Below are 26,817 nucleotides of genomic sequence, written 5' to 3'. Positions count from 1 at the left end.
TTGAATACTTGCTTTCCCATGCTACATACAAATATATTGAAGATTAAATATAAGTGTAAATGGATGACAAATACCTGTTCCATATATGTAATCTAAGACAATTACTATTGCAATATATAAGATAAAAATTGATTCTTGACAATCCTAGATTATGTGCTTACATTAGCTAGGATAGAATTATGGAGACTACATTTTTTTAATTTTAAAGTATATAAATGGCTGACAATCTGAGGGCTAGGTACAATATTGTATCACAAAGATATTTTTCATCTATGTACATTATGGTGATTTCAGGCTTTCCTCTGAAATTTGTAGCATTGACTGTTCTTGGAGAAAAGATTCCAGGTTAGGTAGGCTATTCATAGATCAATTATGTGTTCCATAGTGTGACAAGGCAATAATGAAACATGATTGGTCTGCCCACACTTAATTTGTAGTTGCCATGAACTCGCTGGTGACAGATGCTTGTTTTGGGGGTGGGAGAAGTCCTGGTCTGTATTACTTTGGTAGGCATTCCTAAGTTTTAAGTTTGGAGAGAGTTGCATTGGTCAAGTGATTTCTGCTGTAACTTCCTATGGCAAGTAGGTGAGAAGCAAGTGAAGGATTTGATTGTGTAAGTAGCAGTGATGGGCAAAGTTCTGCTAATTTGGCTACTCAAGCATCTTTTTAGAGAAAATCATTACATTAACTAACTCTCTTCAATTTTGTTTCAGAGTTCCCAAAATTCACTTCTGACCTCTTCTGGATTTGGAGCATCTCTCCCAGCTGCATCCCAGCCTTTGGGATTTGGGAGTGGAAGAAGCCAATCAAATGGAGTATTGTCTCCAGCAAACAAGCCGGTTGGGTTTTCGTTTGGTTGTAACACTGGGCAAGAGACTCAGAAAGACTCTGATCTGTCAAAGAACTTGTTTTTTCAGTGCATGTCCCAGAATCTGCCCTCCAGCAACTATTTTACAGTAATCTCAGAGAGTTTGGCTGAAGAGCCCTCTAGTGAGGACTCATTCAAGCAGTGTGGGGACAGCCTGGGCTCTGTGCTCTGTAAAAGTAAATCTCTTGCAGCAGACGCTAAATCTGCACCCCCATCTGGCAGCTCTGTGGACCGGAAGCTGCCACTGGAATCTATGCCCACCCTCACTCCAGCCTTTTCACGAAGCCTGTTGAATACTCGACCCACAGATAATCACGAAAACTTATTTTTGCAGCCCCCAAAACTCTCCCGAGAGGAGCCCTCCAATCCTTTCCTGGCATTTGCTGAGAAAGCAGAACTCAGTCCTTTCAGCAGCTTTGCATCTTCATCTCAAACCGTATCTATACCCCCTTCAGCTGTGGGCCTCAAGGCAGCTTCTAGTTGGCCAGAATCACACACCTCAACAGACTCTTCTCTAGCTAAGAAGAAAACCTTGTTTATAACCACGGATTCCTCCAAGATGATTTCTAATGCTTCTAGTTCTGCTGCTGTTGCTGGTGTTCAGAGTCCATCCACTGTGGGGAATGGCCGTTCCAGCTCACCCACTGTCAGCCTGACACAGCCTATTGAGATGCCCACACTCTCCTCCAGCCCAACAGAAGAAAAGCCATCTGTTGTGCCTGGACAGCAAGACAATCCTCTACTGAAAACTTTTTCTACTGTGTTTGGCAGGCATCCGCCTGGCTTTTTCTCTTCCCAGGTGGAGTTTTCACAGGAGAACAAAGCCCCCTTTGAAGCTGTGAAAAGGTTCTCTCTAGACGAGCGGAGCATGACATCCAGGCAGGACTCGGATTCTAGTACCAACAGTGACCTGTCAGACTTGAGTGATTCTGAGGAGCAGCTGCAGGCCAAGGCTTGTCTGAAGGGAATTCCAGAGCATCTGATCGGCAAGCTTGGCCCCAGTGCAGAGAGGAATGCTGAACTGCTGCTGGGAAAAGGGAAGGGGAAGCAAGCCCCAAAGGGCCGGCCTCGCACAGCTCCCCTGAAAGGTGAGGCTTTCAGGGCAGGGATGAATTACATGACCACTCCAACGGATGGGATACTCTTTTTTTGCACTATTTTCCATACAGCAGACCTTGTGATTTTTTCACCCTGATATAACCTTGCATTACTTCCATGGGCACAAAATATTAGGGGGAAAAAAGCTTGAAATTTTTAGAGATGTGATCTTTGATGTAAGAAATCTGTGGGTTCTTCAATGAGGGAAAGATAGACAAGCTTATAAAGCTTAGAGCACAGTTAACCGGGGTATGCTTTAGCATTAGAGGTAACCATTAACAGACTTGCTCATGGCTATGTTATTGCACAGTTAACATAAGAACAGCCATACTGTGTCAGACCAAAGGTCCATCTAGCCCGGTATCCTGTTTGCTGACAGTGGCCAATACCAGATGCCCAAAGGGGAGGGATCACAACAGGTAATCCTGACGTGATTCCTCCCCTATCACCCATCTCCAGAGAAACAGAGGCTAATGATACCATTCCTACCCATCCTGGCTAATAGCCATTGATGGACCTAACCTCCCTGAATCTCGTCTAGCTCTTTTTTTAAATCTGTTAAGTTCTAGTCTTCACCACATTCTCTATCAAGGAGTTCCACAGGTTGACTGTGCGCTGAGTGAAGTAAAACTTCTTTTTGTTTGTTTTAAGCCTGCTGCCTATTAATTTCACTTGGTGACCCCCTAGTTCTCTTATTTACTTATTCCCACAATAACTTTTCCTTATTCACTTTTTCCACACCCGTCATGATTTTATAGACCTCTGTTATATCCTTTCTTAGTTGTCTATTAAAGCAGTTTTACACTTTTATTTGCAGCATATGGGACTATACAGTGGTCTGAGGCAGAGGACTAGGTCTTAGCAATTTGGTGGATTTTGTGCGGTATTGGGTGTGAGCAGGACAAAGGGCTGGAATATCTGTAGAAGCATTTTGCTAGTTTTTAAGCATTTTGAGCATGTACAACATTAGGGATGTTAGTGACTAGCCGGATAACCATTTAACCAATAAGCACTTGCTTATCAGTTAACTGTCCTGGTTAACCGTAACATCCTCTCCTCCCCCACATACTCTGCATTTAAAACTCAATGGCAGGCTGGCTCAGACCCAGAAGCTGGTCCAGGTTTTAAATGGAGAGTGTGCAGGGGGAGCCGCCTGCCATCTGCTGCTAATTCAGAGGTGTCGGGCGGGAGCCAGCCCGTGCGTGACCTGTTGCCCCTGTCGGGGGCCCGAAGTGCTGGCTGCTGGCTCTGCCGCAGGGGTATCAAATAATTGTGTAACTGCTAAAAATTGTTGTGGTTACGTGATTATTAAAATATATGATTTCCAACATCCCTATACAAAATTATTTAGCCAAATTGTTTTTCACCTTCTGCAATATTTCTTACTAAAATCACCCCTCACTGAAGGTGGTGTGCATGTTTGTTGAAACCTAAGGTAGGCAAAGTTTCTATCAAAACTAGAGGGAGCAGTCCGATGTGCAGGAGGTAACCCTGGGTTAAATACTCTGGAAGGAATGCACTTTTCAGAGAGGATTTTTGGAAAATATGCTTCTTGGAGTTATCTGTTTTATGTTGTAGTTTGACTGATGGGTTCTCATTCCCCTCCTCCCCCTTCTATACAGTTGGCCAATCTGTGCTGAAAGACATGAGTAAGGTGAGAAAGCTGAAGCAGTCCGGAGAGCCTTTCCTCCAGGATGGATCTTGCATCAATGTAGCCCCTCATCTGCACAAGTGCCGGGAGTGTCGTCTGGAGAGATACCGCAAATTTAAGGAGCAGGAACAGGATGACTCAACTGTGGCCTGTCGCTTCTTCCATTTTCGGAGGTGCTGCATCTTTCCTTGTTTCATATGAAATGTTTAAAGTGTTTAGTTCTTGCACTTTTTTAATTTGCTTGGGTATCCTAAAGAAGTTTTTGACCACTCCCTGGCTACTGTTGTTCTGCAAGAACAGCTGCCTTTGCTGTTATCCGCTTCAGCTAATTCAAAAGCTCAAAAGCTAACTTAATGGCTTCCTGCCAGGTCCAAGGAGACTGAATTTGCTCAGTAAATCATTGTTTGAATATTTGCTCATGTATGTCTCACGTGTACCAGTCTCGGAGATTTTTCCTCTGTAATTTCTGTCAGGCTAGCTCTCATGCCCTGCGGTGCCAGGCATGCTGGTGTAAGGCATGCTGCCAGCTGTGCTCCCTTTCTGTTCCTCCTTACTTCCTGTGATAGTTGCTGGAATAACCCTCTTTCTTCAGCAAGACCTCTTTTCAGTGGTTTTTTGAACTCTGATTCATAGTTTGTTTTGAATATAGCTTTAGTGTATGCAGATATTGTAGTTAGTACTAGTGTAAATGGATAATACCTATTTTTAAAGGACTCTTTTTGCTCCAGGGATCAGGCATGCCCTGGTCTCAGGGCTGCAGTCCACATGCCTCTTATAGGAAATCTATGCCTGTGAGTGACTCACACTCCAGGTACTTGAAGTGCTTGGGAGAAACTCAGAAGGACAAGTGCCAGATTTGTTGGGACTTTGGACCTCACACACAAAAAAAATGAGAGGTCAGATGGATGGCTATCCTCATGGAATTCACTTCCAGACCAACCTCACAGCCAGGCCACCGTGATTCAATACTTAGCCTTGATGTGAGGTGCTCCTGCAGCACTGTTCATTTGGTGCCAAAGAAACACAAAAAGCAGCACTCAGTCTGAGGCCACTTGCCAGTGCAAAGAAAGGACAAGCATGGGAAAGCAGCAGAGCCTCAGGCCACTTCCCCACCCCAATTTCATGGCAGCACTGTCATTTTGGTCCAAAACATTGAGTTTGGTGTGGGATCCTCCAGTGACACCTGAAAGCAACCCTGGCATCAGCAGTCTTGATGGTTCCTTTGATTCCTGAGGCTGTTGCAGCAGCCAGGGGCTGGCTTTTACTCCTGGTTCCTCTGGCCTCGATGTTCGTGAGCAGGAAGGAACATGGATCTTGGTGCTCCTTCCTGGCACCAGATGCCCTGGGACCTTCTAGTGGGAATTAACCTGGGTGCATGTTCTAATGTGGATGACTGCAGAAGGAAGATAGGAACCATTGTGCTCCTTGTTGATTAGCCTATCCTGTTTTGTTTCAGACTTATATTTACTCGAAAAGGTATTCTGCGAGTGGAGGGATTCTTAAACCCCCAGCAGAGTGACCCTGATGCCATGAGCCTGTGGATTCCGTCGTCTTCCCCTGCAGAGGGTATTGACCTGGAGACCTCTAAATATATCCTGGCCAATGTTGGGGACCAGTTCTGCCAACTTGTTATGTCTGAGAAGGAGGCAATGATGATGGTGGAGCCGCACCGTAAGCTGTCGGTTTTACTCCTTTATGTAGTGTCTTTGCAGTGCAGTGGAATGGGACTTAAAAGATGCATTTAGAACCCCATTGTAACACTTCTTCTTTCCTTCTTCCAAAGAGGAGGTTGTGTTTCTTCCTGTAACATGTGTTAAAGACTGGGGCCCCCTCTTCAGTCAGAGCGGTTTTTATCCTGTGAAAAAACAAATACATTGCCAGAAACTGTTAATTGGATATTAAAAGGAAATGTAAAAATGATCTTTCTTCAGTAACTGACTGACTGACTGAGACCCCGATCAAATGGAGGTGAATGTAATCTACTAATTACATTGGAAACTCTACTTTGGGATGGAGTCAAATCATGAACACATGTTATTTATTGTGACTTTCTCAATTGCTGCAGTGAAAAACTTAGCTTAAGAACTAGTAAAGAGAGACTTAATTACATTGAACTTATATTGAATCCATTGCCTGTACAACCAAAATCCACTCCTTTATACCACGCTAAACAGTCCAGCTCTCATCCCATCCTATCTTGTTGCCTCAAATGTCCCCCCAAAAAGCTGAGCTTTACAGTTTTTTGGGAAGCTAATGGCTCTGGGCTTGGTGGTCTGACATGTCAGTGTGTGTCTGCCAAAGTACACAGCTCTAGTTGTAAACTTTCAACTGCATGTGCTCAGAACGCATTTGTCAAGCCTTCATCAAAACCAATTAATTTCAAGTGTAGCAAAATTGCACGCTTCCTAATTAAGTTCTGTTCAGGGGTTTAGCTTCCAAATGTTAAGATACTTTGATTCAACCCTGTCAGAATTAACACATTTTCCTTTGTGATAAGGAAAGTTATACTTTTTTTCTTAACTCAAATGGTTCAAAATTTTATTCAGACTTACAATATTAGGTTTATCTTTTGACAGAAACCATGAACAGAAAGACTTTCTGTTAAAGAAGAAATTTCAATACGTTCTGTGAAAAGGGAAACAGTATGTTTGTAATTAAGTATGCTGTCTAAGAGTTAGTACCAGTGGGTAAAGCCACTGGAACACCCTCTCCCCTTGGTGTCCAGTCTCCAAAAAAGAAATACAGTAACCCAAACCTAAAACAAATGCTTGATGACTCTCCTCCCCTCTCCCACCTTTCCAACTCTGCCCCAAGCATTGCCTTTGGTATGCTGCCCAATCCTTTTACATGCCTCTTCTCTCGTAAGAAGACTTGTATCCTCCTATACTGCTGTCTTTAGTGGGGTGGTCCCTTTGTGTGAAACCCAGCCCTTCCATCATACAAGAGCACCCGGATTGTCGGGGGAAGGGGTATGCTACTTTCCCCCATTCAGTAGGGCCTGGCTTGGCTGACATACTGAGCTATGTTAGATCTAGCACAAGAAGGAGTTCCATTCCTATGGTAAGGTTTCCTGTTGATATAGTGGGTTTAAACCATCACATGGTTATGTGCAAAGGATGGCTATAGGGGAAGAGCAAGAAGAAACCATTTGTTTCCCTACAGACTTACGTGAGTCTAAAATCTCAGAAATCTGGTATGTCTATGATTAATTAATAAAACCACATGTTTGTCAATTATAGAAGGCTTTAAAACTTTATTTACAGATAATTTATATAAACTTTTCTAGCTTTTCAGTAATTTCTGTAAGTTTGCATATACCTTTTACTGAAACTCTGTGTGTTGCACAAAATATCCCTATGCTGCTTACAACTCTTGAAAGCTTGTTTCCCTTCTCCCTCCCTTTTTGTTCCAGTGGTACAAATAAGTGTCACAAGATCTGTTCTTCAGTTATGTCTGATGTCAAACTTTTCTCTCCCACATTCCCCTCTCAGGAAATCTTGTTGAGATCTGAATGTTTTTATCTGTGGCGCTTCTAAAATATTTTCAAATCGCCATGGCAGAAATGGAATTAAAGCACTGCGTTTGGCATTTTTGTTGCCCACAGATGGTCTTTAGTATTCCCAAATAGCTTTTGCAGAGACATATGCTAGTGAAGACTGTCCTATGTTTGAAGATATCATGTGGGGATATGCCCTGAGCTGTACAATACATTAGCTAAGAGTTCATTCTTGAACTGTTCCTCCTTTTTCTTTGTAGAGAAAGTAGCCTGGAAACGAGCTGTCCGTGGTGTGAGGGAGATGTGTGATGTATGTGAGACAACCCTTTTCAATATCCATTGGGTTTGTCGCAAATGTGGTTTTGGAGTCTGTCTGGACTGTTATCGACTGAGGAAGAACCGTCCACGTAGTGGTGAGTTCCAGATTTCCTCCATTCCTCCTCCCCCCTTCCCTCCCTCCCCCCCCAAACTGTCTGGAGTTTTAATGGTGAGTTAGGGAGTACTGGTGTGAGACGCTGGAGGGATTTGACAAAGGGGAGGTGGTGCAGATTGGAGAACTTTTCTGTTTTGCTTTGTCCTTCCCTGTTCTTCTGAGTGCCTGGATGGTACAGGTTGTGTCTTCCTGTCTGTTCTTGACCTTCTTATGAAGCCAGAAATAAGAGGAGTCTCAGCTGGGTTCATGTGACTTCAAGGGCTTTGGAAGGGAGAGCAGCATTTTGGAGGAGTTTAGAGAGGTATGAGAACTGGCTTCAGTTATTAGAGAGGGGTTGGGCATGAGAGACCCTTCTGACTGCAAAGCTGGGACTGGATGACAGGCTGGATTGCTGTATAATTAACTGCACTGTTCTGTTCATTCCCCCTGAAGCATCTGGTACTTAGGGTACTGGCCACTGCAAGGAGACACTATCCTGGACTAGTTGGACCATAGGTCTTTTTGGCCATTCCTATGTTTTCAGGGGCACTTGATTAATATTCAATTCCTCTGGACAATAAGGGTCCTACTTTAGGAAGGTTCGAATGGATGCACCTGACAGAATACTTAAGACTTAAATAGCTAATTTCTGTGGCTTACCTAGAAGTCAAAGCTGTCTTAATCCTTAGTTTTAATTTGAGAACTTGTCACATCCATTCTGTTCTAGGTGTGCACATATCCACATGCATGGCTATTCATTTTTACCTTGATGGTATTCATAGGTTAGCTGGTGCCCTCTTGAGTGCCATGCTTAAGCCTCCATATATTAAGTGCTGCTGGCCCTGCACCCTGTCTGATCTTTCTTGTTGCCTATGGTGGCTAGTTGGAGTGCCCTTCTCTTGCCTATCCAAGGAGTAGTGGCTTCATCTCTGACTTCGAGCCTTAGGGCCTTGTAAATTGTTTATGGTAGTCCGTGTTTAAGTACTTGTTAGGTAATATAGTTTGAAGTTAGTCCCAAGGGATACTTTGCCCCAGTCTCTGGGTTTTAAGCCCTGCTCTGACTGCAACCTGTTAGTGACCCCGATAGTAGGTGCCTGAAATCACAAGTAAAGGACAAGTGCAACATCTTTAAAAATTTGCAACTTGGGATCCAGAAAGGGCCCGTCTCATGAAGACTGCTCTCTTCCTAGCTTCTGAGCTTTCCTAGCCAGATTCTATCCCTGGAACTTAGGCCTCAGTGTGTAGTGCTTCTCTCCATTGCCAGTGCCCCAGAAAGAAAGATGGCTGCCCAACACTGAACAAGCAAGCCCGTGGGACATCAGGTAAAGGATACGGTTCAGGCCGCCCACCCACACCAGAACCACCTGGACATGTCTCCCCTGTTCCACAAGGGATCCACTACTGATTCCTGGGAACAGCAGGGAACCTAAGAACTGATGCCTTCCCAGAGAGCAGAGACCTCTACAGTGCCTGTGGTGTTGCAGGATGCTGCAAAGGATTCCTACAAGGGCAAGTGAGCTCCTCTGATCCCCAGAGTTGAGACAGTGTTCAGTCTCTGTGCCACAGATCTCCAGCTTCACAACGCAGGTCGTCTTAGGTCACACACGCACCCTGTCGTGGTTTCTGCCCTCTTGATGCGGATTGTCGAGGCACATGCCAGTCACTGTATCACCAGCAATGTTCATTCCCCCACCTACTGTTTCCTTGGTGCAGATCCCTGAGCACTTCTCAATGGGAATGGTCTCCAGTGTGGTATTGGTTCCTTCTTCCCTTGCACACCCCACCCTACGCACCAGTCCTCCTATTCAAAACACCAGCACAGCAGTTAGCTGCCAGACATAGGCATGAACAGTCCTGCCATGGTCCTCCCCAAGGGGATTCTTCCAGCATGAAGAGAGAAGTCAGTCTCTCACTAAAACATCACCAGTGTGATTGGGCACCTGAGGCCATGGAGGAGGAGGAGGTGGCTAAACGCTGTTCAATATGCTACACCTGCCAGTGTTGCATTGTCAGAGCGTAATGGGGTCTTAGAAGTAGCCAAGGCCCTTTGGCAAACCCCGTTGTCCATCCCTCTCACTTCCAAGAGGGCTGAGGAAAAAATACTTTGCCCTGGCCAAGGGCTTTGAGTGCTAATATGCCCACCCATTTCCAGGCTTGCTGGTTGTTCCTGCAGCCAACGAGAAGGCCAAATGGGCACACTAGATTGACACTCAAATATAGAGGCCAAGAGGCCGGACATTTTCAGGAGGAAGATTTATTCCATGGCTAGATTTTAGTTCCAGGTCGTGTACCCCTGGCTCTTTTGGGTAGGTACAACTTCATCTTATGGGACTCCCTTCATAAGTTCAGTTCTTAGCCTCAGGACTGGGGCTGGCAGTTTGGCACCCTGGTGAATGAGAGTACAGCAGCAGCGAGGTGCTCCCTCCAAATGGCCTGGGAGATTACCGACTTAGCAGCGAGGGTGGCTGCATTGATGGTGGTCGTCATGAGGGTTCACGCCCCTGGTCTATCCCAGGAATTGCAGGCCTCAATTCAAGGTTCCCATTAGATGGGAATAGTGTCTTTGCAAAGCAGACTAATGAGAGGCTGCATGGCCTAAAGGACAGTCAGGCTACCCTTTGCTTGGGAGGTCTGTGGTGATGAAGTAGTTGTGGCCACTGCTGCCAATGCTGTGGCAGCCTCAACAAGGGTCTGCAAGGAGAAGGTATAGACACACAAGCTTTAATCATTGCCGTCCTTCCTCCTGCTCACCCACACAGCACGGTCTGGCAAAGTATCCCTGGGACCTGAAGCCCTCATTTTGAAGGTGTGCCCCATCCAACTCTCCAGATGATTGTTCTTTCCTACTGTTCAGCCTGTTTGTGGGTCTGCTCTAATGGCTGGATGCTAGAGGTAGTATCTTGGGGCTATAACCTGGAATTCATAGCTGCCTCTTTCTCCCTCCCCTTTATTCCCTGTCCCTCTTCAGGGACCCTTCTCATGAGCAATTCCTTGTTCAAGAAGTTGAATCTCCTGCACCTGGGAGCAGTAGAGGAGGTCCCTTGGGACATGAAAGGAGAAAGGGTTGGACTTCCATTACTTCTTAATCCCCATTTCATAGTGGGTGGCCACCATTTCCAAAGGCCATGCCCTTTGGTCTCTCAGGGGGCTCAGGGGCATTAAGGAATGTGTGGTACCAATAGCAGCTTACCTGATGCATCGAGGGGTCCAGGTCTTCCCATATCTTGATGATTGTCTCAGCAAGTGCAGGTCTTGGGAACAAGTGCACAGGAGCCTTAATCAGGTGTATTCTATCTACCACAGCCTGGACTTGTTGATTAAACGAGAAAAAATCTACCTTACGGCAAGCCCAACAAATAGAATTCATTGGGGTGATTCTCAATTCTATGTGAGCCCAGAGCCTTCCTTCCGGAAGTGCTTTTTCAGGCTATGTTGGGCCTGAACTTCCAAGTTAAGAACCACCGGTTCACCACTGCCCACACCTATCAGAAGTTGGTAGGCCACATGGCTGCGTGTTACATATGCAGTCACTCATGCCCGACTCCATCTCGAGCCGTTGCAAGTGTGGCTAGCATCTATCTACATGCCCAAAAGGCATGAACAGATGGTCAAGGAGCCAGTTAACACCAAATGGTGGCTGGTGCCCAGATTGATGTTGGCGAGAGCTGTCTTTGTGGCTCTGATCCTGGTCCCCAATCCTTTGGACGTGGGCTGGGCAACCTCAGTGCTACAAGCCATTGGCTGTGGGACAGTTTTTCTCTCCATATCAATGTTAAGGAGGTCAAAATGGTTTGCCTGGTCTGCCAGGCTGACTTGTCCCACCTGAAGGGCAAGGTGTTGCAGGTCATAAGAACATAAGAACGGTCGTACTGGGTAAGACCAAAGGTCCATCTAGCCCAGTATCCTGTCTACCGACAGTGGCCAGCACCAGGTGCTCCAGAGAGGGTGGACCGAAGACAATGATCAAGCGATTTGTCTCCTGCCATCCCTCTCCAGCCTCTGACAGACAGAGGCCAAGGACACCATTTTATCCCCTGACTAATAGCCTTTTATGGACCTAACCTCCTGAAATTATCTAGCTTCTCTTTAAACTCTATTCTAGTCCTAGCCTTCACAGCCTCCTCTGGCAAGGAGTTCCACAGGTTGACTACACGCTGTGTGAAGAAGAACTTTCTTTTATTAGTTTTAAACCTGCTCCCCATTAATTTCATTTGGTGTCCTCTAGTTCTTCTATTTGGGGAACTAATACATAACTTTTCTTTATCAGCCCTCTCCACACCACTCATGATTTTATAGACCTCTATCATATCCCCCCTCAGTCTCCTCTTTTCTAAACTGACAAGTCCCAGTCTCTTTAACCTCTCCTCATATGGGACCCATTCCAAACCCCTAATCATTTTAGTTGCCCTTTTCTGAACCCTGTCCAAGGCCAAAAATATATTTTTTGAGGTGAGGAGACCACATCTGTACACAGTATTCAAGATGTGGGCGTACCATAGTTTTATACAGGGGCAGTAAGATATTCTGGGTCTTATTTTCTATCCCTTTCCTAATAATTCCTAGCATCCTATTTGCCTTTTTGACCACCGCTGCACACTGTGTGGAAGTTTTCAGAGAACTGTCCACGATAACGCCAAGATCTCTTTCCTGATTTGTCATAGCCAAATTATACCCCATCATACTGTACGTATAGTTGGGGTTATTTTTCCCGATGTGCATTACTTTACACTTATCCACATTAAATTTCATTTGCCATTTTGTTGCCCAATAACTCAGTTTGGTGAGATGATCTTGGAGTCCCTCACAGTCTGCTTCTGTCTTGACTATCCTAAACAGTTTTGTATCATCTGCAAACTTTACTACCTCACTGCTTACCCCTTTCTCCAGATCATTTATGAATAAGTTGAACAGGATTGGTCCCAGGACTGACCCTTGAGGTACACCACTAGTTACCCCTCTCCAATCTGAAAATTTACCATTTATTCCTACCCTTAGTTTCCTGTCTTTTAACCAGTTCTCAATCCAAGAAAGGACCTTCCCTTTTATCCCATGGCCATGTAATTTACACAAGAGCCTTTGGTGAGGGACCTTGTCAAAGGCTTTCTGAAAATCCAAGTATACTATATCCACTGGATCCCCCTTGTCCGCATGTTTGTTAACCCCTTCAAAGAACTCTAACAGTTTAGTAAGACAGGATTTCCCTTTACAGAAACCATGTTGACTTTTGTCCAACAAATTATGTTCTTCTACATGCTTCACAATTTTATTCTTTACTATTGTTTCGATTAATTTGCCCAGTACTGAAGTTAAGACTTACCGGTCTGTAATTGTCAGGATCGCCTCTACAGCCCTTTTTAAATATTGGTGTCACGTTGGCTACCTTCCAGTCATTAGTTACGGAAGCCGATTTAAAGGATAGGTTACAAACCACAGATAATAGCTCAGCAATTTCCCATTTGAATTCTTTTAGAACCCTTGGATGAATGCCATCCGGTCCCGGAGATTTGTTAACATTAAGTTTTTCTATTTGTTCCAAAACCTCCTCTAATGACACTTCAATCTGGGACAGTTCCTCAGATTCATCACCCACAAAGGTCCTGACAGACAGTGCTGTCGTGATGTATTACGTCAACAGGCAGGACAGAGCCATGTCTTTGGCCCTTTGCCAAAAAGCTCTCTTCCTTTGGGATTCCTTTGTACAGCATGCTATTCATCTAGTAGCTGTGCATCTGCCTGGAAACAGGAACGTGTTAGCAGATCACCTCAGCAGGACCGTCCCATCGAACCACAATAGTTGTTCCATGCCAGTGGGGGGCAGTGTGATCTTCCTGAGATTGTTTGCATTCTGCCATATTAGGAAATGCCATGTGTTCTGTTACACAGAGTCCCCGTGAAGATCAGACAGGGTAGGGGGAAGAATAGCCCGTGCATAGCCTTGACAGCAGTGATTTTGGCATGTTGCTGGATCTTCTGGTGGCTGCTCCACTACAGCTACTTCTGTGGCTGGACCTGCTGTCCCAGAACCACAGCAGTCTTTTGCACCCAAACCTGGCAGCCTTGCACTTAACAGCATAGCTGCTGAATGTGAAGGAATGGGAATGCTTAGCCTGTGTTCAGCAGGTCTTGTTGGGTAGCAGAACCGCCTATACGTTATTCTTCAAGGCTATGTTCCAGCTGCAGCCACACCTAGTGTTCCTGTCCAAGGTAGTTTGTGTTGCATCTCTGCTAAGACACACACTTATTGTGTCTTTCCTGAAGCCTATTAATCTGAAGAGGAATGTAGGTTGCACATCCTGAACATCAAGAGTGTGCTGGCTCTCTAATGAGGCCAAAGCCATTTTGCAAGTCAACAATGCTGTTTATTACAGGGGCATATTGGATGAAAGATCACCCAGTGTATGCTCAGAACTAGTGGTCCTGGATCATGATCTGCATCTGCTATTGCTATGAGCTGGCAAAAGTGCCTTTGCCAGTAATTGTGACAGCACACTTGGCTAGAGCACAAAAGTCACTGAAGCGCGTGCGCACACACCCAGCCACCCATACTCATTTGGGGACACACAAAAAGAACTTCTAACTGGTAAGAGTTAGGATCACCAATTTTGGTATGCAGCTTCCTCTTATCATCATTTAGCTCTCCTCCCCTCAAATTTGTACAGAGATGCATAAAACCGTACAAAAAAGAGACAATCACCAGGCAGGTGAAAGGGTCTGTCGGGGTGGGCCTGGACCTGCCAGAGGGCTGGAGTAGTCTTCTCTCCCTGGGGAAGCCTGATTTAAACCCCAGAGAAATGATTTAAATGAAGAAAAACAAAAATTGATTTAAGGACCTAAGCAACATCAGTTAGATCTTTTAGTATGTTTATAAATCATTATATTGGAATAGTATCTAAAGGCTTCAGTTGGATCAGGTCTTAAAATTATATTGAAGATGAGATGCCATAAGTGGAGTGTGAAATGGGAGATAGAGGAGTGGGGTAACCATGCAGTGAAATAGGCTAACATGGTGGGTTCAACTTAATGATTCAAAATGAGGCTTTTAAAATATACTTCTTGTCTCTGTCTGCCTCTTAGCCCAGTCATCGTTAGCTCACTGGCGTTTGGTAGGTATCACGGCAGAAAAAGGTTTTGAGATTTGCAGATGGAAGGGGTAGCTGCTTTGCATATCGGTTCAGAGAAGAGATTCTGTGTGTAAGGCATAGCAGGGGCAAAGTAGACAAGTGGATGGGCAAGCCTGGCAATCATGGATTTAAAGCAGGAGTAGGCAATAATTTTTGATGGGGGACCATGCCAAGACTTTGGACAGTGGTTGAAGTCCACACTCTTCCATTATATTAATACAGAGGTGGAGGGGGGGGTCTGGAATGGAGGTTGAGTGCAGAAGGGAGCTTGGTGTAAGGGATTGGGGGGCAGGAAGCAGTGTGGGGTCTGGGAGAGAGTTTGGGTGAAGGAGGCAGTTGTGACCTAGGGCAGAGGACTGGGATGCAGGATTTTGGGATGTGACCTAGGGTAGGAGGGGATTGTGATCTGGGGCAGGAGAATGGGGTGCCAGATATGGGAGGAGGTATGGGTGTAGGAGGGGGCAGAGGGCTTGAGTATGTGGAGGGGGCAGGGGGTTGGGGAAGGGAGAAGCTGGGGTCCCAGAGGCAGGCTTTGGCTGGGAGGTGCTTACCAGCAGAAACCTGAGGCAGACTGTCTCTACAGGCTGCTTAATGTGGCTCCACTCTGGGCATGGTGGGGAGCGAGTGGGGCACAAGGAGGAAGGGAGAAGACTTCCTACACTGGCCCTGCTCCCAGCAAAAATTCTCAGCTCCTATTGGCTAGAAACTGAGAGACTAGCCATTGGGAGTGAAGAGATTTTGCTGGGCAGTGGCGGCGGGGGGTGGGTGGGTGGGTGTGTGTGTGTACACGTACAGCATGAGAAGTCTCCCTTCTTCCTCCCCAGCTGTCCAGAATGGAGAACAGCTGGCTTTTTAAAGTGTGAGATGTTCTCAGCTTAAGGGTTCTGGCGAGGTGGCCGCAGGTCGGATCTGTCGGCTTGGTGGGCTGGATGCAGCCCGAGGCACCCTCTTGCCCACTCCTGAGTTGAAGAATGGGGAAGTGACAAACAATAAGCAACAAGGAGGGATATAATATGGAAATCTTTAAAGACTAGAATAAGAAGCTAGAGCCTGTCTAAAGGGATGTGCTGTGGTCAGAACAACAGATGAGCAACATGATATAGCAGTTTTGGTTTTGTATGGATTGAAGTGGCCAGTGTGGGAGCCAGGAAGTTGATGTGAGTTCTATACTGATTGACTTCCACTGCAGATCCTTGAGTTACCAGTTCACCCAACTTACCACTCACCAAAATTAGGAGGTGGTTAATTCATTGTTCTTTGCAGTTCTGAGATTAAACTGAATTAGTGACATAGAACTAGTCTTTGCTGCATTGTTAGCTCAAGGCATAATTTATCTTGGTCTCAACCAGACTGCTTTGTACATGTAAAGCTCTATGTAATCTGGTTAGTTCTAAACTCGAGCTAGCTGGTTCCTGTAGTGCAGAGGAAGCACACTACAACTGGTAATGCTGTGAGGATTGAACAGTTTGAATTAACAATTCATCAACTGCTCATCAAACCACTCTCTGTAACCTGTGTTCTTTGAGTGCTTGCTCATGTCCATTCACCATAGGTGTGTGTGCCTGCCACATACACCGGTGCCGGAAGTTTTTCCCTAAGCAGTATCCATAGGGGCTGGGATCCCCAGCACTCCCAGGAGCGGCGCATGCATGCCGGCTACATAGGATGCTCCCGGTCCCCTACCTCCTCAGTTGCTTCTTACCACCAGAGATGGTAGTTGGAACTGTGAGCCCCAGTCTTAGCTGTAGCTATCATTCCCATTGTTTTTCGGATGGTTGTAATTAAATGAGCTAAGTACCTGTGAATTGTTGAAAAGTTTCAGGGGGTAGCCATGTTAGTCTGTAATAGAAAAACTTAAAAATTGAATTGTTGGACTTAGTGTCCTAAAGACTTTTGCCTGGGGCTTGGGGCATGCCCTGCTGCCATGGCTTCAAAGCATACGCCACATGCCACAGGCCCATGCCACTTGCGATCCACATGCTGACTGCCTTCCTTGCCAAGGGGAAAGACATATCTTGGACAAGTGTCGAATTTGCAGGTCATTCCATGTCCCAGAACCATTAAAGAAAGGCACATTCATTTCCGAGCGCTCTTAGTAGAATCTGCTCAGCAAGACCAAAGAGTTTTGGTGCGCAGTGCACTGCCAGTATTAACAGATTGGCACTGTTTGTTGTCTTCAATGGAGAAATTAGAGAGGGTCCAGAGAAGAGCAACAAGAATGATTGAAGATCTAGAGAACATGGCCTGTGAAGGAAGGCTGAAATAATTGGGTTTGTTTAGTTTAGAAAAGAGAAGACTGAGGGGGGACATGATAGCCATTTTCAGGAATCTAAAAGGGTGTCATAAGGAGGAGGGAGAAAACTTGTTCCTCTTGGCCTCTGAGGATAGAATAAGAAGCAGTGGGCTTAAACTGGACAGGTTTGACATTAGGAAAAAGTTCCTAACCGTCAGGGTAGTTAAACACTGGAATAAATTGCCCAGGGAGGTTGTGGAATCCCCATCTCTGGGGATATTTAAGAGTAGGTTAGATAAATGTCTATCAGGGATGGTCTAGACAGTATTTGGTCCTGCCATGGGGGCAGGGTACTGGACTCGATGACCTCTCGAGGTCCCTTCCAGTCCTAGTATTCTATGATTCAGCCCCAGTGAAAAGTACTAGGAAGCCAGGCACAGATAAGTCCTCTCATAAAGACAAGGGGAAGAAGAGTGACCAGTTGGTTGACAGACCAGAGAAGGTCCAGAAGGCTCTAATCCCTCCATCCAGATTGCCTTCCCCAGTCCTGGAGGTCTCTCTCTCCTCCATGCTAGAGGCCTTCCAGGCTGAACAGGATATACGTACCAGGCCGGTACCACTGCCCCAAAACCAACAGGGCCTCAGCTTAGGAGAGAGCTGCTATTTGGCCCCCAATCACCCGGCATGGTCCAGTCATGATGTCCTCTGGCGTCCGAGATGAGAACGCTTCGAAGTCCCCATAGGTATGTCCATGAGAGACTGGGGAATGATGTGCGGTCTTCCTCATTGCCGGAGTCAGTGCGCAGACCCGAGGAGGCATACACACTCCGGCACCAACAGCAGTGATGGGACAGCGAGTCTCCTTACTCACCATGTTGGTGAAGGAACTCCTCCCCATGGCACTGGCATCATTCGCTGAACCATAGATACTCGCTAGTACTGAGTCACTCCAGACTCAGAGGCTCATCCTGGTCCCTGTCTTAGCTCTGTGGCTCCTCTCTCTGGCACCAATCCCCAGACTCAAGGAGCAGATCTTCTGAGCTCTGTAGAGTTCATAGGCTCTCTGGGTGCTCCCGGTCACTGAGGTCGCCATCGGTGGCAGTGCCAGTACCAAAGTGGTTGCAGTTCTTAGGTGTTGGGAAGCGTTGGCTCCTGCAGTGTGTCCTCAGACTTAGCTTCCATTCCTTCGGCACAGCCTTCGGCACTGTCAACTTCGGCCTCGCTGCTGCCTTCCAAAGGCATGCCATGGCCCTTGTCTCAGTGGCAAGTGCAGTGGTGCTCATGAGCTCCCTGAGGCTTTTCCTAGTCCAGCCCCAGCTTGTCCACTTGGTTGTTGGAGCATTCCAAGCCCATCGGTGTCTCCAGGGGACACAGGGGCATCAGCCCCTGTGTGCAGGTGGTTGGGGCAAGTGACCAACCCCTGGTCCTTGAGAAGACAAACCAGATCTGGCTTCATCCTTTTCATTTCCAGATGAGACAATAGTGGCTTTTGCCCTGGTGGTGCCCCCAAAGGACTTTGAGAGCCCACCAGGACCTTCTTAGGTGGGTGGCTAACAGGTAGGGCTTTCTGGCTGAGGTGCAGGCGACCTCGGACTCAGTATTGGGATCCTTAGGCAAGTGGGACCCGACAGGGTAGCCTTACCCCTGCATGAGGCAGTTGAAAAAATCACTAAGACTGGCAGATCCCCTCCTCCATCCTGCCCATAGCCAAGAGGGCTGAGCGGAAGTACTTTGTGGGGGACCACTGTTTCCTGAATACACACACTTCCTTGTAGTGGAGTTGGTCAATCACAGGAAGCACCAGGGGTGGATGGCTTCTACCCCCAAGAATAAAGACTCAAAACACCTGGACTTGTTTGACAGGAAACTTTATTCTTCATCCAGCTTCCAATTGTGGGTGGCGAAACACCAGGCCTTGCTCGCCTGCTATGAGGTCAATGCCTGTCAGGCATCAATGAAGTTTGAGGCCTCCCTGTCTGAAGAGCTGCGCAAATTGTTCAATGCCCTTGTGGAAGAGGGGTCTTCAGTGACTTTGGCAGCATTGCAGACAGTGTCTGATGCTGCAGAATCAGCTGCTTGCTCTATGGCTTCCGCCTTCTCCATGAAGTGTGCTGCCTGGCTTCTCTTGTTGTGTCTGCCTCTGAAGGCACAGAACTCCATCCAGGACCTCCCCTTCTACACCAGTGCCCTGTTCACAGAACAGACGGAAACTAAGTTGCATGGGCTTAAGGACTCCCATTTGTCCTTGAAAACCCTAGGCCTCTATTTCCGTGGGACTGAGAGGATGAGGTTCAAACCCCAGTCCTCCCAACCAAGGAGCCAGTACCCTTGCCAGAAAGGTGCACATTCATGCCCAAAGCCCCCCAGGTGAAGACCAGGCCGCCATCCTCAATCTGGCCAACAATCCACTAGCCAGATGAAACCTCAGGGCAAGCATTCCTTTTGAGGGTGTGCCTGAGCATGGCATACTGTACTCCCAAGATCCTGCTCATCTGTTCTCCTACAGACTCCCTTTCCTCCAGGCATGGAAAGCCATTGCATTGGACTATTGGTTCCTACCCACTGTCCAACATGGCTACATCCTCCAGCTTTCCTCTACTCTTCCCTTCCACTCTCCACCCTGTCCTTCAGGAACCCTTCTCATTAACACCTCCTGGAGCAGGGCTCATGCCAGTTGCTTCAGGCATGAGCAGTGGAGCGGCTACTGCCAGAGTTTGAGAACAAGTGCTTTCACTCCCTCTAGTTTTCTGATTCCCAAAGCGAAAGGGGGCCCGAAAGGGGGCCTATGGCCTATATTGGACTTGCGGGACCTCAACAAATTTTTGGTCTGCTTCAAGTTCTGCATAGTTTCCCTGGCCTCCATCATTCCTTATTTGGATCCTGGGGACTTGTATGCTGCCCTCAACCTCAAGGATGCATACTTCCATATTGTATCTTCGAAGGTCACAAATGTTTAGTGAGGTTCATAGTGGGAAAGAACTACTACCAATATGTTGTCCTGCCCTTTGGCCTGTCTATAGTCCCCAGAGTTTTCACCAAGTGCATGTTGGTTGCAGCATACCTGAAGAGTCAGGGAGTACAGATATATACTGGACAACTGGCTAGTGAAAGGCCCATTAATGCTCAAGGTCCTGTACGAGACAAGTCTTCTCCTGGACACATGCCATTGGCTTGGCCTTTTGATAAAGAAGAAATTGGCAAGCACTCTTCAGCTGGTCCATACAGGCAAAATCGATCCACATAAATATAAAAGAGCCCAGGGTGATCAGAAACATGTGTGGGATGTTTCTCCCTCACTTCACAAGCAGAGTGCTCTGCATTCTCACTGACAACACCACCACAATGTACTACATAAACAGGCAAGGGGGGCCCACTTCCCGAGGTGTTTACCTTCTTCCATGATTGGGGTTCTCCCCAAGTTGACTTCTTAGTGATCAGAGAAAAAAACTAAATGCAGCCCGTTTTACTCCTGGTCTCGAGCGGGGCTCCCTTCTGGATGCATTCCTTTTCTGGTGGTTGAAGGGTCTTCTCTACACCTTTCCTCCATTTCCGCATATCCACAAGGTCCTGCAGAAAGTCAAGAGGGACATGGCAACAGTGATCCTCATCGCACTGGCCTGGCCTCACTAGCATTGATTCAGGGCACTCATGAACTTGGTATCCAGCGTACCCAAGCGGTTACCACTGAGACCAGACTTGCTGTCCCTGGACACAGGGCCTCTGCTGCACCTGAACCTCACCTTGCTCCACTTGATGGTGTGATTCATTCATAGTTGAACCCCCAGTAGCAGGTGTGTTTGGGCGACAGAGTGTTCTCCTTGAGAGTTGAAAGCCTTCAGCGTGGTCTACCTGTGCTGCCAAATGAATTCGATTCTTAGCATGGACGCAGCAATGACAGGTCAACCTGTCCATGGCTTCCCTTCAGGAAATCTTGGACTATCTTCTCCACTTCAAGCAGCATGGGCTTGCTTTAGCCACCAACAGAGTCCACCTGGCGGCTGTTTCCGTGTTTCTTCTTCAAGTGCTTGCTCTTGTCCATTCCATGTAGGAGCATGCGTGCAGCATGCATGCATCGTCTGAAATTTTTCCCTTTAGCAGCACCTGTTGGGTCAGCAGGGGAGCCCCCTGGAGTGGCACCGGTATACTGGCCAAGATATACCCCTGCTGGCTTTCCACCCCCTCGGTTCCTTCTTACCGCCCGTGATGGTCATTGGAACGTGCTCTTGCTCTTAATTGGCAAGCACTCTTCAGCAGTTAACTCCTCCTCAAGTTTCTTTGTTCCTATTCCAGTTGATCAATTTGATTTATCAGTTCCTGATTAGTTGCTAAGTGCTGTTTTCTTAGTGTTAAGTACAGTTGTTCCTGTTAAGGGCCCTTGCTCTGCGTGGGGGCCGTGAGCAGCAGGGCATGCCCGGCCCCAGGGCTTCAGACCCTCAGAATGGTGTCAGCGGCCTATGCCTTGTGGGGACCTGCACTGGAGTTGCCTGAAGTGCCTGGGAGAGGTTCACCTATCAGAGGCCTGCAAGATCTTCAAGGCATTTAAACAGCAAACAACGCAGGAGTGTGAGTCACGCCTCAAGATAATTTTAATGGAGGAGGCTTTCCGATTGGCACCGGTGATGCAAAGCGCACCAGCCTCAGTGCGGAAGGCTTCAACCCGCACGCGCGCCTCCCTGACACCGCACACCACTCTCAATCTCCAGTGCCTCAGAAGAGGCGGAGACCCAGCAGGGGCAGGTTGCCCCCATGGTGCGTGCCCTCTGTGCGCCCTCCTGTGGGACACGTGGCACCACCAGGCGTTGAGTCTGGTAGGCGATTTCCCGGAGCCCTCGACTCCAGAGGTGTTTGAGGTGGCCAGGGATCTTCTTGAGTAGTCCCCTTCCTCTTTGCTGGCAATGGCCTCTATGGGATCGGGGGCCTGATCAGCACCGATCTGTGCATAGGGCACTGGCCGCCCCAGCACCAGACCTCAAGAGGCATTGTTTCTCACATGCTGCCACAGCACCGCCTTCGGGGTTCAGTCGGCAGCGACTGCATCACTGACTACCGAGCCCGCTGGAACGTCCCAGGCCCCAGGTGCGGGCCTGGCCATGCTGCTGCTGCTGCCTCCTCCTCCTCCTCCCCGCCAGCACCAGGGGAAGCTGGAGTCGATGGGTCCGCACGCTCCAGCAGCAGCAAGGTCCCCGACGGCGTCTGCCTCTGCTCTGCCCTGGTCGGTGTTGGAGCACTCCACTGACTCAGAGGCGGAGTCAATCTGGTCCTTGAGGGGATCCAGGTTGGGGCACTGTAGTGCCTCTGCTCATCAGTGGCAATGGACATGACTGGCCCCAGTGCCAATGATGCAGCAGGCCTGGACTCCTTAGGTTCCGGGGGCCCCTCAATGGCCCTTCTGGACCCTGTGGTCTTACCACCAAATTCAGGGTGTAGCCTCCCACTAGGGAGTCTGTCTTTTCTCAGTCCAGGGGACCCCTCTCAGCAACCCCCTTGACCCGATCTCCTTCATTGGGGCAGTCACTTTCTCTGGGCCAGATGTCCCCTAGATCCTCGGAGTCCGATGGTTAGGAGGGCAGACCAGTCACAGGGACACCTTCGGTGGCCTCCCAGGGCCCCTCACAGGTTGGGGGCCCTGCCGACATGGGGCCAAAGGGGTCTTCCCCTGATGAGGCTCTGGGTGACACGCTGCCTTCCATGCCCTTCATGGATTCAAGGGCACACCTTAGGCACCTGGCCCAGAGTCTGGGGATCCAGGCCAAAAGGGTATCAGAGGACTCCGACATGACTGTAGACATCTAACAGTTGGATGCCCCAATCAGAGTGGCTCTTCCCATCAATAAGACAGTGGCCAAGACATTGAACGCACTCTGGCAGACTCTGGCCTCGGCTCTGCTGATGGAGAAGAGAGCTGAGAGGTGGCCTTGGTCGTCCAGGCTGTAAATCAGAGGGAGAGGCAGGGGCAGTCAGGTACCACCCCTAAGAGGAGGGATGCGAAGCAGTTCCGCATAGCAAAGCAGTAGGCGGTGTTTGCTCGTTATGCATACAACACCTGGGCGTCCCTTGACAAATTTACGGAGATGCTCTCCAGGGACTCCCAACCCGAGTTCAGATCCCTCTCAGAAAAAGGCAGGGCAATATCTAGAGCCACCCTCCAGACTGCCCTTGATGTGGCCAATGTAGCAGCATGGGCCATGGCTACCAGGGTGGTCATGCACCATAGCTCTTGGTTGCAAGGATCAGGTGTGCCACATGAGATGCAGAATACCTTGCAGGACCTCCCCTTTGAGGGTCCTTCCCTGTTCTCTGAGCAGACCGACCAGCATCTGCTTAGTCTCAAGGCCAGCCAGGCCACCCTAAAGTCCTTGGAAATCCATACCCTAGCCACCCAGAGGTGCTCCTTTTTGGGGAGGAATGCCTCTAGAAACCCTCAGCAGGGCGTAAGGCCTGACTTCCAATGCCAGAATAGAAAAGGCAATGGGAGAAATGTAAGGTGCTGTCCCAGGCCTAACCAGGACCAGGGCCCCCCCAGTAAACCCGCAGGACCCCGTCAAGGGTTTTGAAGGTACACCTAAGGTCAGTGTATCAGTCTCACCCCTTCCCTTTCAGAACCAATTATTTCCCTTCCATCGGGCCTGGGTATCCATCATCTTGGACCGCAGAGTCCTGGAAATGGTGGGCAGAGGATATTCTATCCCCTTCTGCTCTTCCCCTTCCTCCAATCCCACTACCCTGTCCCTCTTCAGGGACCCCTCTCCCGAACTTCTCTTGCAGGAAGAAGTGCTCTAGCTCTTCTCCTTAGGGGCTGCAGAGTCAGTTCCCCTGGAGGTAGAGCCATAGAATACTAGGACTAGAAGGGACCTCAAGAAGTCATCGAGTCCAGTCCCCTGCCCCCATTGCAGGACCAAGTACTGACTAGACCATCCCTGATAGACGTTTATCTAACCTACTCTTAAATATCTCCAGAGATGGGGATTCGACAACCTCCCTGGGCAATTTATTCCAGTGTTTGATCACCCTGACAGGAACTTTTTCCTAACGTCCAACCTAAACCTCCCTTGCTGCAGTTTAAGCCCATTGCTTCTTGTTCTATCTGCAGAGGTCAAGATGAACAAGCTTTCTCCCTCCTCCTCATGACACTCCTTTAGATACCTGAAAATGGATATCATGTCCCCCCTCAGTCTTCTCTTTTCTAAACTAAACAATGCAATTATTTCAGCCTTCCTTCATAGGTCATGTTCTCTAGACCTTTAATCATTCTTGTTGCTCTTCTCTGGACCCTCTCCAATTTCTCCACAAGTTTCTTGAGATGCGGTGCCCAGAACTGGATACAATACTCCAACTGAGGCCTAACCTGCGCACAGTAGAGTGGAAGAATGACTTCTCGTGTCTTGCTCACAACACACCTGTTAATGCATCCCAGAATCATGTTTGCTTTTTTTGCAACAGCATCCCACCATTAACTCATATTTAGCTTGTGGTCCACTATAACTCCTAGATCCCTTTCTGCCGTACTCTTTCCTAGACAGTCGCTTCCCATTCTGTATGTGTGAAACGGATTGTTCCTTCCTAAGTGGAGCACTTTGCATTTGTCTTGATTAAACTTCATCCTGTTTACTTCAGACCATTTCTTCAATTTGTCCAGATCATTTGAATTATGACCCTATCCTCCAAAGCAGTCGCAACCCCTCCCAGCTTGGTATTGTCTGCAAACTTAATAAGCGTACTTTCTATGCCAATATTTAAATCGTCGATGAAGATATTGAACAGAGCCAGTCCCAAAACAGACCCCTGCGGAACCCCACTTGTTATACCTTTCCAGCAGGATTGAGAACCATTAATAACTATTCTCTGAGTACTGTTATCCAGCCAGTTATACACTCACCTTATAGTAGCCCCATCTAAGTTGTATTTGCCTAGTTTATTGATGAGAATATCATGCGAGACCGTATCAAAAACCTTACTAAAGTCTAGGTATACCACATCCACTGCTTCTCCCTTATCCACAAGATTCGTTATCCTATCAAAGAAAGCAATCGGATTGGTTTGACATGATTTGTTCTTTACAAATCCATGCTGGCTGTTCCCTATCACCTTACCTTCCAAGTGTTTGCAGATGATTTCCTTAATTACTTGCTCCATTATCTTCCCTGGCACAGAAGTTAGACTAACTGGTCTGTAGTTTCCTGGGTTGTTCTTGTTTCCCTTTTTATAGATGGGCACTATATTTGCCCTTTTCCAGTCTTCTGGAATCTCTCCTGTCTCCCATGATTTTCCAGAGATGATAGCTAGAGGCTCAGATACCTCCTTTATCAGCTCCTTGGGTATTCTAGGATGCATTTCATCAGGCCCTGGTGAATTGCAGGCATCTAATTTTTCTAGGTGATTTTTAACTTGTTCTGTTTTTATTTTATCTTCTAAACCTACCCCCTTCCCACTAGCATTCACTACGTTAGGCATTCCTTTGGACTTCTCGGTGAAGACCGAAACGAAGTCATTAAGCATCTCTGCCATTTCCAAGTTTCCTGTTACTGTTTGGTGGCGGTAGCGGGCAGGGGATTCTATTCCTGTTATTTCCTGGTCACCAAGGCCAAGGTTGGGTTCTGCCCCAATCTGGATCTGCGGGGTCTCAGCATCTTCATTGTCAAGAAAAAATTCAATATGGTGACTGGGATCCATAATCCCATCGTTAGCCCCCAGAGACTGGTACGCTGCCCTTGATTTGAAAGACGCATATTTTCACATCTCCATCGTGCTCCACCACCAAAGGTTTCTCCGATTCACAGTGGGCAGGGACCACTTTCAGTTTATGGCTCTCCCCTTTGGGCTGTCTGTGGCACCTGGGGTCTTCACAAAGTGCATGGCGGTCATAGCGGTCAGAAAATGGGTCTTCCAGGTGTTCCCATACCTAGACGATTGGCTCCTGTGGGGCCACTCTACTGACCAGGTGTGGGCCCACATCACCCTGGCCCAAGACCTCTTTCGGGAACTGGGCCTGCTGCTGAATGTGCCCAAGTCGACTCTGGTACCTTCCACAATCATAGAGTTCGTGGGTGCCAGTCTGGACTCAACAACGGCCAGGGCCTCCCTCCCCAGATCACTCTTCATAGTGATCGACTCGGCGGTTCGGGACATGCAGAGGTTCCTGCTGATAACAGCCAAGACTTGCATGCACCTCTTGGGCCTAATGGCTGCATGCACTTACGTGGTACAGCATGCCAGACTCCGCATGCATCCACTGCAGATGTGGTTGGCTCAGGTCCACAACCCCTCCTTTCATGCATGGGACAGAGTGTTGAAAGTTCTCCCCGACATCCTCCGCTCCCTGGACTGGTGGACCCAGGAAGAGAGGGTCTGTTCCGGAGTACCGTTCTCCAGGCCACTACCAACCCTGCGGTTGATGACGAACACGCCAGACACCGGTTGGGGTGCCCACCTCGGGGATCTGCTGACACAAGGTGTGTGGACTCGGGGTGATCTTTCCCTGCACATTAATGTCAGGGAGCTGCGAGCAGTTCTCCTCGCGTGTCTGGCCTTCCTCCCTCGGCTCAGGGGGAATTCGGTCCTTATCCTCTCCGACAACACATTGGCAGTTGCCATACGTCAACAGGCAGGGCGGGGCCCACTCCTCACACCTGCATCAGGAAGCCCTTCACATGTGGGAATCTCTGCATTGGAGTAGATATTCACCCAGTTGCCTCCTACCTCCCTGGTTCCCAGAACATCCTGGCCAATCACCTGAGCAGGTCATTCTTCACTCACGAGTGGGCCCTCGGGGGGATGTGGCCCTAGATATCTTCCGCATGTGGGGGTTTCCCTATCTGGAGCTGTTTGTGACGCGTCAGAACAGAAAGTATCCAGAGTACTGCTCCCTCATGGGCCTGAGCAGGGGTTCCTGAGGTGATGCTTTCCTAACACCATGGCCTGGGGGTCTGCTGTATGCGTTG

At 48.0% G+C, this 26,817-nt stretch overlaps 1 protein-coding gene across 1 annotated transcript in view; it reads left to right on the top strand.

The window, feature by feature from the left end:
* KDM3B (lysine demethylase 3B) overlaps nucleotides 1-26,817 on the top strand; it is a 139,703-nt gene that overhangs the window by 64,471 nt on the left and 48,415 nt on the right. Inside the window, exons 8-11 of the mRNA XM_075917875.2 lie at nucleotides 714-1,956; nucleotides 3,589-3,790; nucleotides 5,074-5,288; nucleotides 7,374-7,526. Of these exons, the coding sequence (XP_075773990.2) occupies nucleotides 714-1,956; nucleotides 3,589-3,790; nucleotides 5,074-5,288; nucleotides 7,374-7,526 (1,813 nt within the window). The remainder of the gene's footprint in view (nucleotides 1-713; nucleotides 1,957-3,588; nucleotides 3,791-5,073; nucleotides 5,289-7,373; nucleotides 7,527-26,817) is intronic.

The sequence above is a fragment of the Pelodiscus sinensis genome, chromosome 16 (genome assembly GCF_052426305.1).
Source record: "Pelodiscus sinensis isolate ZL-2025 chromosome 16, ASM5242630v1, whole genome shotgun sequence".
NCBI lineage: Eukaryota > Metazoa > Chordata > Testudines > Trionychidae > Pelodiscus > Pelodiscus sinensis.
Note: the sequence above shows the minus strand (reverse complement) of the source record. Positions and strands in the feature narration are given on the sequence as shown.